Source organism: Balaenoptera physalus (assembly GCF_965194825.1).
Source record: "Balaenoptera physalus genome assembly, chromosome: 4".
NCBI classification, from domain to species: domain Eukaryota; kingdom Metazoa; phylum Chordata; class Mammalia; order Artiodactyla; family Balaenopteridae; genus Balaenoptera; species Balaenoptera physalus.
This window is the reverse complement of record NC_138891.1, coordinates 71,259,930-71,280,531: the sequence shown is the minus strand read 5'-3', so window position 1 is coordinate 71,280,531 and position 20,602 is coordinate 71,259,930. Positions and strand designations below refer to the sequence as shown.

Here is a 20,602-nt window from a genome sequence, read left to right as displayed (position 1 = left end):
GTAAGTCTTATCTCTGGGATATGATGATATTTTATAGTTATATAACACCCTGACTTCAAAAAGCAGGCCACAATTGCAATTGACATGGATTCTTTTTTTATTTTTATTTTTTCAAGATGGGACTCTTGTGTGCTCCAACATTTAAATTTTTATTTATTTATATTTATTTTTGGCTGTGTTGGGTCTTCGTTTCTGTGCGAGGGCTTTCTCTAGTTGCGGCAAGCGGGGGCCACTCTTCATCACGGTGCGCGGGCCTCTCACTGTCGCGGCCTCTCTTGTTGCGGAGCACAAGCTCCAGACGCACAGGCTCAGTAGTTGTGGCTCACGGGCCTAGTTGCTCCGCGGCATGTGGGATCTTCCCAGACCAGGGCTCGAACCCGTGTCCCCTGCATTGGCAGGCAGATTCTCAACCGCTGTGCCACCAGGGAAGCCCCCGACATGGATTTTTGACACCTATTATTCTTTTGAGATGGTAGGGTTAAAATGAATGCTGAATTTATTCATATTTTTTGTTTAAGCTGGTCGGGAAATAAAATTCTGTCTAGCCTTAATTTCAAGTATTTCAAAAGCATTGAACATTTTTCCTTTAAAAGATCCCTGTAAGATTGGAAATTCTATTTATATATTTTCTCTTTCAAATGTGAGAGAATTTTCTCTTAAATGGTTTTGCTTTGAAGCTGTTTAAAACAGTTTTGCCTATAACACTTTTGGGGTTAATTCTCAAATCTGTATTTACATCTTTTTTTAAAACTCTTTAAAAACGTGTTTTTCTGTATTACATACTTAATGTCTGCAAAACTTAGGTTCAAAGATCCATATCTTACCTCAAGTACTCTCTTACAGTTTTGTAATTTTGAGACAACTGTGAAACTCTAGAAGAGACAGAAATTTTACATATTCAAGCAAGGGAAAATGTATATTTTGACTCCTCTAATCTATTCTTCTTTTGAATTAGAACTTAATCATTAATAAATGTCCTTTAGGCCAATAAATAGGATACAGCAGAGATGATAAAAGGAACTGAGCTTTTAGTTCTTTGTAAAATTGCCTGTCTGCTTCTCCATCTCAAAGATAAGTTTCATGAGGGCCAAGATCCTATCTTATTCATTCTTGTATTACCAGTGCCTGGCATAGCGAATGGCACATAATGGCAATGACTGACTGACTGATCATTGTAGATCAGGTTCCTAAATGTAGACAAGCATTTGGAATACATAGTGCATTCCAAACCAGCAATACCTTCACAAACCCATGGTGAGATTTGACATATAAACTAATATCTACATTCAGTTTTTCATTTTTATAATTGTATTACTGTGGTTAACAGTATAATTGTATTCATGAATTAGATTAGGTACTCATGGAGATAAACAGTCTTTGTCCACTAGTCTTCTAAATGAGTTAAAATTCCTTAATCCTGCAGAAGTTAAGGTTAAAACATGTTGGATTTAGTTACACTCTTTAGTTAGTGAAAACTGTTTCAGAGGGGCTGGGACCTCTTGTAAAAAAATAAGGAACGTATTTGGTTTGGAGGGAACCTGTGCAGAGTCATTGCCAGCGTGACTTCAAAAGATTCTGCAAAGGATTATTGCTCACCTTAAAAATAATTATGTTTCTTATTACATAAAATGATGGGTGCATTTTAGAAAATGTAACTATGCAGGTAAGGAAAATTGTAACATTATTGACTATAGCCTTCCATCTTTGAAAATTCATATATTATAAATGTGTGTTTGACTGATTTATGAAGTTTATTTTATTTTAAATGGAATCATGCTGCTTTGCAACCTAATTATTGCTCATTTTTTTTAATTCATATATTTTTTTAAATAGAGAAAACATTCCCATGGTTTAAAATTCAGAAGTTTAGAGAAGTTATGTGATGAAAACCTCCCTCCCATCCTTTTCCCCTGAATACCAGTTCCTCTCTCTGGAGACAACTGATAACACCAGTTTATTTTACATACTTTCAGATATGTATTATACATGTGTCCATATACATTTCTTATATGTATATTCTACCACGTTTACACAAATAGTAGCAAACTGTTACATTTGTCCAAGTCTTCTGAGACGGAGATATCCAGGTGAGGTGAGATGTGTAAGAAAGTTATTGGAAGAATTACCTATGAAGGAAAAAAAAAAAAAAAAAGATTAGGAAGCCAGTGGAGGTGGGGAGGATGCCACACTATGATGTGGGTCTGACCCCTGAGAAGGACAGAGGGAAGGAACGCGAGCTGGATGAGTTGAGTTTCAGACTGCAGCGCGATTCCAAGAAAGTCAAGCCAAAGTTGCCCATCAGAGGTGTCTAGTGTCTCACAAGAATGAGTGTGGTTAGAAGCCCTGCATGTACACTGTGAACAGCATGAAGTTTTTGCAGCATAATTAGTCTTCGGACTGACTGTGCTTTTTCATCTCCCACCAGCTGCTCTGCACTCCTGTCCTGTGGAGGGTCTACATTGTCATTATGCTCGGCTCCAATTTCATTGTGTCCCTTGTCGTGGAGGTAAGTGGCCTCAGGTTGCTGATTGCTAGTTGGGGCGGCGGAGGCATTCTCTGGGAGTCTGAAAAAGGAACAGCTTTAGCTGACAAGGTTCAACAGTGCAAGGGTCTCCCTTCCTTGGCAACATGAGCAATGACGCTTCCCTCTGATGAATTCCAAACAAGGCATTCGTTTGCCTATCTGTAAAGTGGGGCTGGGGAGGATGGGAGAAGGTCCTATCCATTTCTAAAATTCACAAATAGAGACCCAACTCAATTCATTCAAATTTCTTCAAAAGAAACTGATATATGAGTCACATACTATAAGATTCACCTTTTTAAAGTGTACAGTTCAGTGACTTTTAATATGTTCACTGAGTTGTGCAACCTCCAACACTGTCTAATTCCAGAACATTCTCATCGCCCTGAAAGAAATCCCACACCCATTAGCAGTCACTCCTTATTTCCCCTTCTTCCTCCTTCACCCCCTGGCAACTACTAAACTACTTTCTGTCTCTATGGATTTGCCTATTCTGGACATTTCATATAAAGGGGATCATACAGTATGTGGCCTTTTGTGTCTGGCTTCTTTCACTGAACAACTTCTATCATTTTTACTTTACAGATGGGAAATGAGATTCAGAGTGAGCTTTTCCCAGCTTTTATTCTTTATGCTGCATTTCCCCAGGAAAATGAGCTTGTGCTCCCCATTTGCCTTGCTACGCGCTTTACTCTCTCCTCCTTCAAGGCTGTTAGACACAATCCCCATTTCTTAAAGCCCACTCTTGGGGAGGGGGCGCCCTAGAAAAGGCATCCATTCTGTAGGAGGGATGAGCTTTAAGACTCCATCTGTCCCCATTCCTGCTCTCACTTACAAACCCAGACTGGTTCCAGTGAGGGGGGATTCGTGGTGGGCTGGCGCACCTGGGGCCTGATGGCCCTGCAGTATTTTGTATGCAGGAGCTCCAGAGCCTTCCTTACTAAGCAGGGTAAAGGCTGCGCAGGAGCTGGTGGCGGAACAGGACATAGAATTAGGATAAGGAGCATCGATCTCTTTGTTAAACCAGGACTTCTCAAACTTGAGTGGGCATCAGAATTCCCTGGAGGGCTTGTTAAAACACAGATTGTCCAGCACTGCCCCAGCATTTCTGATTTGGTAGGTCTGAAGTAGATACAAGCTTTTGTTTCTAATAAGTTGCCAGGTAATTCTGATGCAGCTGACTCAGGAATCACACTGAGGAGTCCTGTGCTAAACAATATGGTCCCCAAAGCCACCGAATTAATAAAAGAGCATTGCCATGAGAGTCCTCTTATGGAGTTGCAGAAAGATGGTCCTTGTCCTTTAAGGGATAATCTTATGTATATATCTTATTCCTGTCCATGATCATGTTATTTCTTCTGTCTAGTACATCTTTCCCCATTTCTGCATATTGACATACCATTCCATCCTCTGTGGCACAGCTAGAGTATTAGCCTGTTCATAAATTTTTCCTGATGCCTGGATCAGTTAGGCAAGTAACGAAGCTCAGCAAACAGTGCAAACAACAAAGATATTTACTGACTCACTTAACAAGAAGATTGGAAGCCAGTGGCTTCAGATCTAGTTTAGTGTCTCTGTGGCATCACTGGGGCTCTACATTCTTCCACCTTTTTGTCTCACCATCCTTAGATGTTGGCCTTCATGTTTGTGCTTGTTGCTTATGGGGCCCAGCCAGCTCCCATGTAGCTGGCCTTATGTCTGTTTTCAGTGCAGGAAAAAAATGGAAGAAGAGGTACCAGCAAGCTTTTTTTTTCCCACAAGTATGAACCTTTTATCAGGAAGCAAAAAATTTCCTGCAGCCCACAAGAAGGCTTCCTCTTATGCCTCATTACTCAGAACTCTGTCTCATAGTCAGCTTTAGTAGAAAAGGACTCTGGGAAAGTGGATCTATGCCAAAAAGTTAGACAAATTGGCTTAGACTAGTTATGATTTTTTTTTCAAGGTGGGCAGAGAAGAGCCAGGAGGAATGGGCTGTAGGGTAATCAAGCAACAAAGTCTGCCAGAATCCCCCAGCAGGAAGCCTTTCTCCTTCAGTATATTTGCAGCTAAGAATATAGCTGCAGAGTAGTCTACCTGGGTTTGAATCCTGGCTCCACCTTTCTTGTGGTCTGACTTTGGTCAAGTTCACTACACTTCTCTGTGTCTCTGTTTCCTCATCTGCAAAATGATGATAATAATGGTACCTTATTGCAAAATGATGATAATAATGGTACCTTATCTCATAGGTTACTGTGAGCATGAAATGTAAACAGTGAAAAGCACATAGTAAGCGCTTAGTAAATATAAGCTCTTATTATTATGTTATCTCTTGTGGTACTTACCATTCCTTACTTTGTGTCTAGCAATCATTTATTCATTCACTCTTTCCACAAGCATTTGTTGAACCCGTGCCTTGTACTAGGGCATGATGTGAAAAGGATAATAATAGCAGAGGGGTAGAGCTCACAATCTACAGGGAGAAAGAAGACAAGCGTTATAGTTATCTGGGTATACATTTCTTTTTTTGCTTGCCATTAAACTATGGCAAGAAGTCATCTTACTAGCTATAACAACTGCTTTATTCTATTAGGAGCTGGGTAAAGGTTTATTCAATTCTTAAATGTAAGAAGTGAGCCTGCCCACCCCCAGCAGATGGAGACGGTAATTTGATACTCACGAAACAAGTTTGAGTGAGACCTTATCCTTACTTGCTGGGTCTCATGATCTAACCTCCTGCTAACAAGCAGAGGAGCTAATGTGGATAGCTTTAACACCCTCCCTTTTATTACTTATGCATTGTGTGAATGCGTGTGTGTGTATATATGTATGTGTGTGTATATATATATATGAATTATTTGAATGTCTGTCAGAAGAGCTCATGTGATGAAGTTTTGTTTTTTTCTTTAAGAAATGGTATATCATCAAGGCTTTCCTTTTGTTTCTCATTCTACATCTAATTTACAATGTACAGTGACAGGACGGCTTATTTCTCAGTGCTTTCTTTGATTCCCTTTTCAGAGCAGCAAAGTAATACAGGTCATCACATTTGTAGAATTGTAACAAAGCTCAAGATACTGTGTAGAGCACTAATGTCTTGTGCCTGTGTGTGTGTGTGTGTGTGTGTGTGTTCATTTGTTTTGTCTGAAGCCTGCTAAGATTTCCTGGACATAAGTTAGATTTTAAAACCTTTAATTGAATACCTATGATCCTGCCTTATCTCAGCTCTAAGGAGAACTACTGTTCTCTTGTTAATTAAGGAGGACAAAAAACCTTGCTCTGGGAAAGTAAGGGAACAGGTTTGGCTAGGTGATCCCTGAGGTTTGCAAGAAGCTGATAGATGGCTGTGTGAGTGTTTAACAGCCTGTCGGCAGATGATCAGTTTTTAGAGAATATTCAGACTAGCTGTTCTCTATGATTTCCATGGGCAGTGGACTCAGATGACAAAGATGGGTGGATTTTAGGAAACCACTATCTCTAGCAAAGTTCCTTGTAGAATCCTACAGAATTAACTCTTTCAGTTTCGCAAAGATACCACTGACAGACACCAAAACCAGTTCTAATTCTATGGGACAGCTTGGGTCCTCATATTTTCCTCTTTGTTTCTTTCATGATAACTTATAAGATGGTCAATCTCTGTGACCACATATGATGAAAAAAATGAATTTAACATAACCCCTCATGTGCTATGTATTATAAGTTATAACTTGGGCTCTATTCAAGGCTCAGTCTAACTCATGAAGTAAAATGCCAGTCCAAAATGTTTTCAAAGGACATACCTTTTGTCATCTTAAAAAACGCATTGCAATGAAATATTTGTAGGTGAAGTTTGGAGGCTTGTGTGAATAAGGCTGCAATGCACAGCCATTTGTTAAATGAATAGTTCAGAAGAATGGTAAAGGGAAGTAGCTATGCCATGCCATGCTCTGCATTGTAAGGGGAGTTATATAATCCTAATGACAAATATAAGAGGAAGGAATTATTATTTCTAATCACTGAGGCTCAGATGGGGTAATTAACTTGCCCATAGTAGGTGTCAGAGCTGGGATTCAAATCCAGATCTGTCCAGCTCCGAAACTGTGGCCCACATCCCAAATTTTACCTGTGTTCATGACTACACAGTGATGTGCCAGGGTACACCCAAGTCACATCATAAGCATGGCATATCTTTCTATAAGGTCAATACCATTTGGTAGTAGATAATTTTAAGTGTCATTTATATTAAATCACATACGGATGTGATATGGAGTGAACTGCAGAATTTGGATGGTTTTACATTTAATTTACATATGAAATCCTTGAGGCAGACTACTTCAAGCTATGTTTCTGGATTCTTGAGACTATGTTTCTCTCTCTTCTTCCAGAAGAGTTTCTTAAGTGGAAAAGTTTGAGAAGCCATGACCTATCACATGAAATCACCTTGGATTTGTCAGAGGCTCAAGTTCTTTGTCAAGCTGGATTGAAGCAGTCAATGCAGTAGTGCCTTATGAGGATCTATGGAAGGCTGTATTCTGGAAACACTTAACCTCTGATTGTAAACAGTAACTCTTTTATTTTGCAGGAGGCCATCATTGAAAACAGAGCCCTGTGGATGATAATCAAAAGATGTTTTGGCTATCAATCAAAAAGCCAGTATCGGATATGGCAGAGGGCCTTGGCAAATGACCCCAGTTGGCCCCCCATAAACCAGACCTCCTACTCTGACATGCCGGCGTGTGGCAGGGGAGTGTCTTACAGCAACCCGGTGTTTGAGAGCAACGAGGAACAACTTTGAAGGCATTGTGATATCCAAGTTTATATAACATAGTAACGATGACAGAAGGGACCAGTTTCAGTGATTTGTTTTTAAGCAGTGAGACTCTTACAATATCAGCTAGAGTTTTTGGAATCAAAAACCTGTCCAATCATGGTGACAAATTAAAGTCTTTTTGATAAAATACTTTCTACAGAACAGAACACTGCCCTAGGAGAGTGTTTTTCTCTTGGCTTCTGAAAGTATTAGAGGTGTTCAGTGATTCAAGAATGGTCCAGGGATGGCAATGGGCCAAGAGATTGGGAGGCTAAAGGAGAAGGAGAGTACTTAATCTTTCTTCTTAGGTAATATATTTTTTAAATGAGTTGAGGGAAAGTAGCATAGAATTGTAAACATGTTAAAGATCATTCTTGAATTCTTATTTCATTGATGGAAAAACAAATGCATGAGAACCATCACACCACTCCTCACTGTCTGGTTTCCTTTCCTTTATGGTACTTTTCAGATTTGAGATGTTTCCTTCCATTTCCGGCCTTCCCCTAAGTATTAGTCAGGATAGGCTTAGCCGATGCTGCAATAACAAACAACTCCAGTATCTCAGTGTCTTAACACTCAAGAGCTTCTGTCTTGATCCGGGTGGCTCTTTAGTATAGCCCTCCTCGGAGTGGTGACTGCTCCAGTCTGATGGCTCCACCGACTCAACACAAGGACTCCATGTATATTGCGATGGGGAAGGAGGATGGAGGCTCTTCACTGTGTCAAAGTGGTACACATCTCTCCCATCACTCACACCACATTAACCAGGGAATTGGCAAAGAAACTGGGGAGTACAGTCTCCTGTATTTAGGGCTGGCTTCATGGGCATACGATCTGGCAGTCTCATAGGGTCTCATGCTCAGAAAGGTCCCATTGTTGGTTTAATACTCTGCTATTGCCATCTTGAAAATCCTTATTTTTAACAAGGGTCCCCCAAATTACATAGTTGGTCTGGCTCATATTCCTGGAAAAGAAAGGAAAGTAGCACAAATCAAAGAGCACTAGAACTGTCCACTAAACTCTGGCTCCTGACGCTGTGAATGTCTATGTTTTAGGAACCCCGCATCTCGTGTGCCCGATTCCAGGAACCACATCCCGTGTGCCCAATTCCAGGAATTTTTACTCCTCTGCTCTATTATTTTGAGAAAAGTTAGTCTTGTGCTACCACGTTATATGTTATCATTAACGTAAGTCCTCATACAACGTATGCATTTCTTAAGCTTGGGGCTTTAGATTTCAGAAAACAAAAATTTCCCTTATTTTATCATTAGTACAATTTGGTTATATTGAGCTCAGCAGACAACACTGAATTCTAGGAAAACATCCACAAATAGTATTTTAAAGCAAAAGCAACATTTTCATGGCAAACATCAAGTCCTAAATGAATGTTCCGGGCAGGGAGTGAGTCTCTGGCTGGTTGGCTACTTCCCAAGAGCATCTGCAAGCATTCCCTTACCCGGCTGAACTCCTGAGCATGGTTCTGGAGCATGGTGCAGATAATTCTGGAACATGGTGTTTCTCAGCCACAAAGTTACCTTGTCGTTTCCGGTTTTAAAATAGGGTGTGAAGAATCATTAGAGCAGGCTGCAGGATCTTTGTCTTCCTCAGTACAGAAAGAAATGTTTCCTTTGACAAAGTCAGCCTTGGCAGTGATATGGAAGCTCTGAATGTCTTTTTCTAAAACTGATAGTTGTTCTCATCTTTCTAAAGTTGTGGGCAGGGGCAAGCTGGAGATAGTCTGCAGCCTAGTGACGAGCAAGCGTGGGGTGCACCGTTCATACTTTGAAAAGCCTCTCACCAAGTGCTATCACCTCCACTAGCCGTCTGTTTACATAATCCTCCTGGGACTCAGACAGGGAAGGGCTTACCATCTGCATTTTACAGATGAGAAAGCTGAGATTCAAGGTGAGGAGAGCACACCCAGCCCTTGGACACAAATCTTCAGCGAACCTGCTGTTACCTCCAAATACCTCCTAATTACTAAGCTCCAACAGGGCAGGGGTGCATGGTGTGATCTCACAGTCAAAGAGTGAATTTCTTCTTTGCCAGGTGCAAGGAGGCAAGCGTTTGCTAATACCAGGGCCTCCTGTTCAAATGAATTCAAGGCATCCTGCCAGCCTTAGGCTAGAGGTGTGTTAAAAACAAAACAAAACCCCAAACCACAGGTGTCTGTTTGTTTTTCTGCAATTCTGAGCTGCTTTTGTCTTGATCGGAAGTGATTCCATCCTCAGCAGTTCACACACAGCTGGCAGGGAGCAGGGACGGAGGACTCTGGTTCCTCACCAGCCAAACAGCCGTAAAATCTTGGCCAAAAGGGACTCATTCTAAAGATGGTTCTTGAGACGAACTACATCTCAGAGGCAGTGAGTGAAAGACCAGGAAGTGCTTAGCCTGGAAAAATGGGGATTCAGGGGACGCCAGAATGGTATTCAAACACTTGAAGGAGTTACCGTGAGAGAGGAAGCTCTGACCTGGATCCGGTGGCACCACCAGTGGGTGAAGAGCATGATGCGAGTGGCTTCAGGCTGACACGAAGACCACTACCCTAACAGTCAGCACTGCCAGAGGGGGAAGCTGGTGACTTCTGTGTGCACTCCGTGACATTGGTGGTTGCAGCAGATATTCAAAGACCAATAAGCAAGGGAAGTCAAGTATCAGATGAAACTCAATTACCTGCAGGATTCCTTTCAGGGTTGATACGCCCAGTGTCTCAGTCTCACGCTGTGATGCGAACCTTTTATGACTGCTGCCCACACAGATATCAGACTGACCCTGTGGGGGGCTAGGCTGGGGAGGTCCCATGGTGAGGATGCACAGGCTGATGGCTCTGTACCTTGGAAGGTGGCTTCTGATGGAACAGGAACCTAGACAAAAGTTGCACAGAGCGGGGCCCTGACTGCCAAATTGACAGCTGGGGGATACTTCTGATGTGAGTATTTTCTCAGAAAGAGGTGTTTGAAAATTTTGAGAAAAAGAACACGGGACAGTGCCCCAAGCCCAAGGGCAGTGCTACCTGTGCCCGATATGCTTTCCTGACCAGGACTTGGAGGAGAAAAGGACATAGTCACCTGGTCCAAACCATTTGGGAGGGTCCCCTGTATGTTTACTCCAAGGTATACGGCTCTTACCCATAGAGAAGAACCCTGACTCCAGGCTCGCCTTGATAAATATGCAATGATGGAAATAGAGAATGGAAGTATGGCTGTGCCATGTGCGTCCTTATGTGCTCACAGAAGTGTGCGTTACACACTTGCAGATGTGATGACTGGAAAAAGTGATTATATATTCAGAGCCTTGTATGTTGTTTATGCTATAATAATTTATTCTGTACGAAGGAGGCAAGGAAAATCTATCATTCTGTTGTTCTAAAATCAGTCTCCCTTTCTCCGCAGTGAAGTCTTTCATTCTGGATAATAAAATGGTGTGGTCTCCTCCAGTAATGCTGAGTCAAAGCAACATCTTTACAAAGTCCCAGGCATTTCTAACACTGCAGATGCTATTATTCCCTGCTTTGTTACAGGACGTTACAGTCTCCAAAACACCTGTACACTCGTGCTTTTATTTAAGCCTCATAACAGTCTTAGGAGGAAGGCAGGGCAAGGATTACTATCCTCCTTCTTTTCATGAGGTACCAAATCCTCCAAAGGCTTAGTAACTTGTCCGAGGACACACAGCTCGTGAGTGGAGGAGCTGGAGCTGCATTCAGACATGGGACCTCTCTGCCTGCGAAGTCTCTGCTGTGTCACTCTTCCATGTTGTTTTCCCCAGGATGTTTGCAGCACCAACAATCAAGAAAGCAAACAAGGCAACTGTCCAATGGACTGCCATCACGAGTATGAATTCCTCCAGAAAGAGTTTTTAGTTTTCCTAGAAGTTCTCTTGGACCTAACCATCAATCACAGAAGAGGTCAACTCCCACAGCTGAGAGAGTAAAATCATAAAACCAGAGATCTGTGAGCCTATGTCATGAGATCAGATACAGCTCTGGTTTTTGCCTTCAGTCTCCAGAAGCAGAAACTTGTATCTCTGCTTGAACTTTGCTCAGCCCCTGCTTTGTACAGCTTTTTTTAGGGTTATATGAATTCTCTCGTGGCTTTGTACTATGCTCACTTCTTTATGCTTAAGGAAAAACCCTTGAAAATTGCTGCCACACAACATTGGCTGTCCTTTGGGTTCCATTAGACTTGATAAAAGAACCCTCTAAACTTTAACAACGAAATGACTTTCTTCAAAATTGAACAAACATACAAATAAAAACAACAATGACAAAACACACTTCTCCTGGAGGTGTTGACAGAGCCTTAGGAGTGAGTCACCCTGGCATTCCCAAACATGTCAAGCTTGTTCCTTCCCTGGGAAGACTGCATTTGCCATCGTTTCTGCCTTGAATGCTCCCCCCTCTCCCACCAACCCCTACCCTCATGGCTGACTCCTTCTCCTTCAGGTTTCAGCTCACTGGTCACTTCTCCAAAAAAGTCTGCCCTGACCCGACCACTTTATCCAAGGGTTTCCTCACCCCATTAGCTCGGTTTGTTTTCTACATAATACTTGCGCAACCCTTCAGGAGACTGAGGTTGAAAAAATCCCAACTGTTTGAGATTACACACTTAGGAAATGGGTGACCTGAGTCTAAAATCCTAGTCTATAGGTTTCCAAAGGAAGGTCCTTTATGTTTTTCACTCCTAGCCAGATTCTGCTAATCAAATCATCTAATCCACTAGGGAAAAGAATGTAACATGTTGTAGAGCAACATCCATGTTTGAATGTAGAGTACTCAAAGGGTTATCCAGACTCTCCCAGCTCTATTTCCTTGCCATCTCCTTTCAATTCTCTCTCCTTAGTGTTTCAGCTTCATGAAAAATCTGATAAAGCACTGGCCTGTGATAAAGGCTGCACACATATTGACTATGGAAACTCTGTTGAGTTTGAAGTTGTGGATAAGGGTGACAGTGCTGCCAGAAGGTCTCACATACGTTGCATGTATTATGCACTGCACAACTCAAGGGGGCACCATTCACATTGTATCACAAGCCAAAAGTGGTGGTTCTGTGTGATATCAAGAAGGCTTTGTGGGTAAGTGAGGACTTTTCCTTGTGTAACCACAAACGTGGGCATGCAATGAAAAGTCCCACCCATCCCCCTCCAATCAGTTCTTAAATCCCTGCGCGCTCTCTTGGCGGTATCTCTCGAGTAGAACTTCCTCTCCTCCAAGACGTTGGCCACCACTTGCCTGAATATAAGAATCTCTTATCTGGTCTCCCCAGCTGAAGCCTCTCTTCTAGTTTTGCTTCTCAAGGTCCCTATGAATTTTATCGCCCAACTTGATCATGCCACGTCCATGATCAGAAACCTTTCATAGTCTAAATTATCTACCAAATAAAATACACATCGTTTAGTAAGGAATTTAAGACCCTTTGCACTGACCACATCTGGCCTCATCTCAGACATTTCTCATCCTTGTACTCTATAATGCAGCAAACTGTCATTCCCACACTCAATAACTCACTTATTATTCCCAGCATTCTGTAATTCACTTATTCGCAGCATACAGTAACCACTTTCCTACCCCAATACCTTTTCCCATGCTGTTTTCTCTATAATTGTTACTCTTATCTTCATACATCCAAATCCCACCTATTTCTCAAGATCCAGTTATAATGCCACCGGATCTGCCAAACCAAATGGGAGACCTCTTTTATCTGCACACACATCACACTATACATACCCATCCTTTGGGTAGCAGGCAGTTCTTTTTATCTTGTATTATCATCCAGTAGTGTTTCAATTTCCTCCAATGCCTACACAACCCCATTTAACTAGGAGCACATTCTCTGAGGGTAGGGACCAAGTCTGATTCATTTCATTTTCCCACTCTATACGCAGCACAGGGCCATGGTTGAGGCTCCGCAAGCAGCTGTGGCATGATTGAATAAAAAATATAATCACTGGGACATTTTGTTGATTTATTTCCCTTCCTTTGTCTGTGAACATCTGTTTTCTATTCAATACAAAGAAGCTTAACTAAAACATTAGGGTTATGAATAAAAACAACCAAAAGTATAAAAGTATAGTGATTCCAATGTTGTGCTTAATGAGTTTGGCTCATATGTATATACATATACATATACATGGTTTGTATAGCGGGTGGGGGAAGTGTGCTGTGGAATTAGAAGAGCTAGGTATATACTACAAAGCCCATCTCAATACGTAGAGGACACTAGAGGTTTATTTGTGAGGCTCTCCTAGAAAGGTACTCAACCAAGGGAAGAGAGAATTGAGGCAAGCAAACTTTTTCAAAAACCAAACAATGGATATTAGGGAACAGGGGGAGAGTTTAAGTATAATTGGCTCTGTATTTTCCAATTTGTTCTCTGGTTTCACCTTACCTTTACAAACTTTTGCAAGGGCCCAAGGAACAGAAAGCTGTGATGAAAAGAGAGAGAAAGAGATAAAAGATAGAGATAGGGATAGAGATAAAGATGGAGAAAGAGATAGGGATAGAGACAGAGACAGGGGTAGGGGTAGAGATAGAGATAGAGATAGGGGGAGGGATAGAGATTAGGGGCCCACTCTGTGGTCGGTGTGTCAGAGTGTGATAAAAGCACAGCAGAGGGAATACACCTGTGGCCTCTGTCACTTTGCAGTGATGTGACTGTGTGAGCACCAGAGGAATATGCATTTTGCTACTGGCTGAGGGTGTCACACAGAGACCTATAAGTATTATAAACAGCCTGAGCATGTCTCCAAATGGCTAAGGGAGGTAGAAAGTGGTTAAAGAAGATGGAAAATGGGGAGGTGTGACTACAGTGGCGTGCAATTTGTGGTCCCCTGCAACTAACCTCCAAGTCAGATAAAACCCATAGAAGCCTCATGGAAGCAGCAGAGATCATCTCAGAGTGGTGCTCTGTGTGTCTGTGTGGGAGAGGAGAGCGTCCTGTCACCAGGAGCCCTACTGCAGTACTCCGTGGATCTTCTCAGTGATTCAGGAGAGACTTCAGCATGGCACTGCTTCTGTGATCCTGTTTTTGACTACGGTCCCAGGTTTATGTGACCAGGGAAACATAGGTTATAAAGATAGGAGAGATACCTATCCAGGAGGTGAAGGTGCATTTCATGAAATCATATACAGGAATATTAAGGGGTAAAGCACTCTGAGAAAACAGCTCAGAGCCCCAAGGCCATGCCATGTTCCTGGTCTGCTCAGGAACTGGGCAAAGTACAAGATAAAGTGGCTCCACAGCTGGCTGGATGCTTTTTCCTGAAAGCTGAGTCAGTTCTCTCTTGACCCAGCCCAAGGTTAGCCTTGAGAATTGGATAAGGGCTTCTTAAATAGCCTCAAGAATTCAGCCACAATCCATGACTAATTGGAAACTGGTTTGATCTGGGGACAATTTTATAGGTTCAGATCCCCCCTAGAGGGATCCTGTAATCTATTTGGTCTGGATGCCAAGAGTCATACTTGGCAAAGGCCAAATATTTGTGTCTGCCCACACCTAACCCTGGCACAGCGGGTGTCCCAGGGCAAACTGGGTAGCTCAGGCCTGCACCTGGAGCCTGTGCGGGTGGTCAGAGCTGGCTTTTGGGGGCGTAGGAACAGCGATGCTAGCTGAGGTCATGTGCTCACGACAAGTACCCCATGTCTGACCTCATCATGGGGGCCACACAGCACTCAGATAGATAAAGTCAATCTCAGAAGTGTTGCTTTCGGGCAATGGCATATGGCAGGTAAGAGTATAAGCTTAGGAGTCAGGCAGGTCTGAGCTCTAACCCAGAACTCTCTGATTTGTGATTTTGAACAAATTAGTTACTATGTCTACATCTTAGTTTCCCTGGCTATTGGCATGAGAATATTATTTATTACCTCATTCATAACTGCAAAAATCAAAAGAGATTCAATGTGGCACATAATTTTTTTCCCTACATCTCTCAAGCTTTTTTTTTTTTTTGATAAAAGAACATTTCAAAATTTATTTTGGCATAGAGTAGATATTTACAAGGTTCTTAGCAAGGCAGGTGGGTAGAGTCCTCTGATCTGACCTTAAGACGTGACATCTGGTTTTTTAAGTGGTCAGAGAATTAAAACTTCCAAATCTGCTGAGTTAGCAACTCTAGAAAAATCTGTAGGGATGGTGATTTAAGACGATGAATGATCAGTGAAGAAAAGGGAAGGTAATTCTTAGAAACAGAATCTTCAACAGTGAAGGTCTTAAAATGAAAGGAATTTTGTGTCCCCAATTTTGTTCTGTGTCTTGTTCCATGGAGGCACAACATTATTTCGGTATGTAAGGCTTGCAGTGGTTTATGCCTTACTGAGCATTACTTTACTTACCATAGCCTTGTATAGCAAGGAGTCCCTCAGGCTCACACACACACAAAAGTCTGTGTTGTCATGAGAAACTGGAGTCCCTCCAAAAGTTGCCCCACTGATTCAAACGTCAGGCACTTCTTTGTCAACAAAGACATCCGGGTGAAAAGTCTGGAGGGCAATCTGCACTTGGCTCATTGGTAAGTCTTAATCACAGACCCTGTTTATTTGGTTCTTACTGACATTAATGTGAAATATCAGCAATTTTGCTTCCAAGACAGAATCCATTGACTTAAATTTTTCACTTTTTTTTCAGTTGTGCAATCAGAAATTCATTCATATGAGGAAGAGGCAGTTAATACCTATGGAAAAACGCCAGAGAAAGCAGTGGTCAGACTGATTGCTTTTTGGCAAAGGCTGAACTCAAGATTTACCAAGGGAAGCCCATGTAAGTGTGACCTGAGGGGAAGTTACAAGTGCCAGAGCATTGCTGAGCCTGGAAACTGGAATTTCAGTTACCTTGTAAGGTATTTCAGAGAAAATTATACATATGCAAACGCAAGGATGATGTATCACCATGTTGCTAAAATGGTGATTTCTTTTTTCTTTTTTTTTTTTTTAGGGTCTACTCTTTTTTTTTTAAAATAGATCTTTTATTTTATTCTAGTAGCGTAATTTAAAAAAAAAATTTTAATAGATCTTTATTGGAGTATAATTGCTTCACAATACTGTGTTAGTTTCTGTTGTACAACAAAGAGAATCAGCCACATGCATACATATGTCCCCATATCCCCTCCCTCTTGAGCCTCCCTCCCATCCTCCCTATCCCACCCCTCTAGGTGGTCACAAAGCACCGAGCTGATCTCCCTGTGCTATGCTGCTGCTTCCCACTAGCTAACTATTTTACATTCGGTAGTGTATATATGTCCATGCCACTCTCTCACTTCGCCCCAGCTTCCCCCTTCCACCCCGTGTCCTCAGGTCCATTCTCTATGTCTACATCTTTATTCCTGTCCTGCCACTAGGTTCATCAGTAACTTTTTTTTTTTTTTTTAGATTCCATATATATGCGTTAGCATATGGTCTTTGTTTTTCTCTTTCTGACTTACTTCACTCTGTGTGACAGACTCTAGGTCCATCCACCTCACTACAAATAACTCAGTTTTGTTTCTTTTTATGGCTGAGTACTATTCCATTGTATATATGTGCCACATCTTCTTTATCCATTCATCTGTCGATGGACACTTAGGTTGCTTCCACATCCTGACTATTGTAAATAGAGCTGCAATGAACATTGTGGTATATGACTCTTTTTGAATTATGGTTTTCTCAGGGTATATGCCCAGTAGTGGGATTGCTGGGTCATATGGTAATTCTATTTTTAGTTTTTTAAGGAGCCTCACTACTGTTCTTCATAGTGGCTGTATCAATTTACATTCCCACCAACAGTGCAGTAGTGTTCCTTTTTCACCACATCCTTTCCAGCATTTACTGTTTCTATATTTTTTAACGATAGCCATTCTGACCTGTGTGAGGTGATACCTCATTGTAGTTTTGATTTGCATTTCTCTAATAATTAGTGGTGCTGAGCATCTATTTATGTGCCTCTTGGCCATCTGTATGTCCTCTTTGGTGAAATGCCTATTTAGGTCTTCCGCCCATTTTTTAATCAGATTGTTTGTTTTTTTGATATTGAGCTCCATGAGCTATTTGTATATTTTGGAGATTAATCCTCTGTCCATTGTTTCATTTGGAATATTTTCTACCATTCTGAGGGTTGTCTTTCCATCTTGTTTATGGTTTCCTTTGGTGTGAAAAAGCTTTTAAGTTTAATTAGGTCCCATTTGTTTTCATTTTTATTTTCATTACTCTAGGAGGTGAGTCAAAAAAGATCTTGCTGTGGACTTTCCTGGTGGCACAGTGGTTAAGAATCCTCCTGCCAATGCAGGGGACATGGGTTCAAGCCCTGGTCTGGGAAGATCCCACATGCTGTGGAGCAACTAAGCCCATGTGCTACAACTACTGAGCCTGCACTCTAGAGCCCATGAGCCACACTACTGAGCCCGTGTGTCACAACTACTGAAGCCCATGTGGTCTAGAGCCAGTGAGCCACAACTACTGAGCCCACGTGCTGCAACTACTGAAGCCCATACTCCTAGAAACACGTGCTCTGCAACAAGAGAAGCCACCGCAATGAGAAGCCCACGCATCACAATGAAGAGTAGCCCCCACTCACCATAACCAGAGAAAGCCCGGGTGCAGCAATGAAGACAGAACACAGACAATGAATAAATAAATAATAAATAAGTAAGTAAATAAATACAAAACAGTAAACCTATTAAAAAAAAAAAAAAGACCTTGCTGTGGTTTATGTCAAAGAGTGTTTTTCCTGTGTTTTCCTCTAAGAGTTTTATAGTGTCTGGTCTCACATCTCTGTCTTTAATCCATTTACAGTTTATTTTTCTGTATGGTGTTAGGGAGTGTTCTAATTTCATTCTTTTACATGTAGCTGTCCAGTTTTCCCAGGACCACTTATTGAAGAGGCTGTCTTTTCTCCATTGTATGTTCTTGGCTCTTTTGTCATAAATTAGGTGACCATATGTGCGTGGGTTTATCTCTGGGCTTTCTATCCTGTTCCATTGATCTATGTTTCTGTTTTTGTGCCAGTATCATACTGTCTTGATTAGTGTAGCTTTGTAGTATAGTCTGAAGTCAGGGAGCTGATTCCTCCAGTTCTGTTTTTGTTTTTTTTTTTTTTTTCTTCTTATGATTGCTTTGGCTATTTGGGGTCTTTTGTGTTTCCATATGAATTGTAAAATTTTTTGTTCTAATTCTGTGAAGAATGCCATTGGTAGTTTGATAGGGATTGCATTGAATCTGTAGATTGCTTTGGGTAGTATAGTCATTTTCACAATATTGATTCTTCTAATCCAAGAACATGGTATATTTCTCCATCTGTTTATGTCATCTTTGATGTCTTTCATCAGTTTTTTATAATTTTCTGAGTGCCAGTCTTTTGCCTCCTTAGATAGTTCTATTCCTAAGTATTTTATTCTTTTTGTTGCATTGTAAATGGGATTGTTTCCTTAATTTCTCTTTCGGATTTTTCGTTGTTAGTGTATAGGAATGCCAGAGATTTCTGTGCATTAATTTTGTATCTTGCAACCTTACCAGATTCATTGATTAGCTCTAGTAGTTTTCTGGTGGCGTCTTTAGGATTTTCTATGTACAGTATCATGTCATCTGCAAACAGTGACAGTTTTACTTCTTCTTTTCCAATTTGTATTCCTTTTATTTCTTTTTCTTCTCTGATTGTCATGGCTAAGACTTCCAAAACTATGTTGAATAAGAGTGGTGAGAGCGGACATCCTTGTCTTATTCCTGATCTGAGTGGAAATGTTTTCAGTTTTTCACCACTGAATATAATGTTTGCTGTGGATTTGTCATATATGACCTTTATGATGTTGAGGTAGGTTCCCTCTATGCCCACTTTCTGGAGAGTTTTTATCATAAATGGGTGTTGAATTTTGTCACAAGCTTTTTCTGCATCTATTGAGATGATCATATGGTTCTTATTCTTCAATTTGTTAATATAGTGTATCACACTGATTGATTTGTGTGTATTGAAGAATCCTTGCATCCCTGGGATAAATCCCACTTGATCCTGGTGTATGATCCCTTTAATGTGTTGTTGGATTGTGTTTGCTTGTATTTTGTTGAGGACTTTTGAATCTATATTCATCAGTGATATTGGTCTGTAATTTTCTTTTTTTGTAGTATCTTTGTCTGGTTTTGGTATCCAGGTGGTGGTGGCCTTGTAGAATTAGTTTGAGAGTGTTCCTTCCTCTGCAATTTTTTGGGGGAGTTTGAGAAGGATGGGTGTTAGCTCTTCTCTAAATGTTTGATAGAATTCACCTGTGAAGCCATCTGATCCTGGACTTTTGTTTGTTGAAAGATTTTTAATTACAGTTTCAACTTCATTACTTGTTCTAGGTCTGTTTATATTTTCTAACTCTTCCTGGTTCAGTCTTGGAAAATTGTACCTTTCCAAGAATTTGTCCATTTCTTCGTGGTTGTCCATTTTATTGGCATATAGTTGTTTGTAGTAGTCTCTTATGATGCTTTGTATTTCTGCAGTGTCAGTTGTGATTTCTCCTTTTTCATTTTTAATTTTATTGATTTGAATCCTTTCCCTTTTTTTCTTGATGAGTCTGGCTAATGGTTTATCAATTTTGTTTATCTTCTCAAAGAACAAGCTTTTAGTTTTATTGATCTTTGCTATTGTTTTCTTTGTTTCTATTTCATTTATTTCTTCTCTGATCTTTATGACTTCTTTCTACTGACGTTGGGTTTTCTTTGTTCTTCTTTCTCTAGCTGCTTTAGTGTAAGGTTAGATTGTTTATTTGAGATATTTCTTGTTTCTTGAGGTGAGATTGTATTGCTATAAACTTCCCTCTTAGAACTGCTTTTGCTGCCTCCCATTGGTTTTGGGTCATTCTGTTTTCATTGTCATTTGTTTCTATCTACTTTTTAATTTCTTCTTTGATTTCTCCAGTGATCTCTAGGTTATTTAGTAGTGCACTGTTTAGCATCCATGTATTTGTGTTTTTTATAGTTTTTTTCCTGTAATTGATTTCCAATCTCATAGCATTGTGGTCAGAAAAGATGCTTGATATGATTTCAATTTTCTTAAATTTTCTGAGGCTTGATTTGTGCCCCAAGATGTGATCTATCCTGGAGAATGTTCCATGTGCACTTGAGAAGAAAGTGTATTCTGCCAATTTCGGGTGAAATGTTCTATAAATATCAGTTAAATCTATCTGGTCTATTGTGTCATTAAAACTTGTGTTTTCTTGTTTATTTTCTGTTTGGATGATCTGTCCCTCGGTGTAAGTGAGGGTATTAATGTCTCCTACTATTTTTGTGTTACTGTCAATTTCTCCTTTCATGGTTGTTAGCATTTGCCTTATGTATCGAGGTGCTCCTATGTTGAGTGCACAAACATTTATAA

At 40.8% G+C, this 20,602-nt stretch overlaps 1 protein-coding gene and 1 long non-coding RNA gene across 5 annotated transcripts in view; one reads left to right on the top strand and one right to left on the bottom strand.

Moving 5' to 3' along the window:
- ATP13A4 (ATPase 13A4) overlaps window positions 1–7,713 on the top strand; it is a 139,034-nt gene extending 131,321 nt beyond the window's left edge. For 3 of the 4 annotated variants that reach the window (XM_082461432.1, XM_082461434.1, XM_082461430.1), the window contains 2 exons: window positions 2,426–2,506; window positions 7,059–7,713. In XM_082461432.1, coding sequence (XP_082317558.1) covers window positions 2,426–2,506; window positions 7,059–7,271 — 294 coding nt within the window. In that variant the 3' untranslated portion in view covers window positions 7,272–7,713. Of the gene's footprint in view, window positions 1–2,425; window positions 2,507–6,861 lie in introns of all 4 variants that reach the window. The other variant, XM_082461433.1, reaches the window with a different exon arrangement.
- LOC309660682 lies at window positions 13–14,307 on the bottom strand. Its single transcript, XR_014263539.1, has 3 exons — window positions 8,743–14,307; window positions 4,843–4,970; window positions 13–2,126 (listed from the first exon to the last, which is right to left on the bottom strand). It is a non-coding gene; the product is annotated as an uncharacterized lncRNA (long non-coding RNA).
- Between the last annotated feature and the right edge of the window lie 6,295 nt (window positions 14,308–20,602).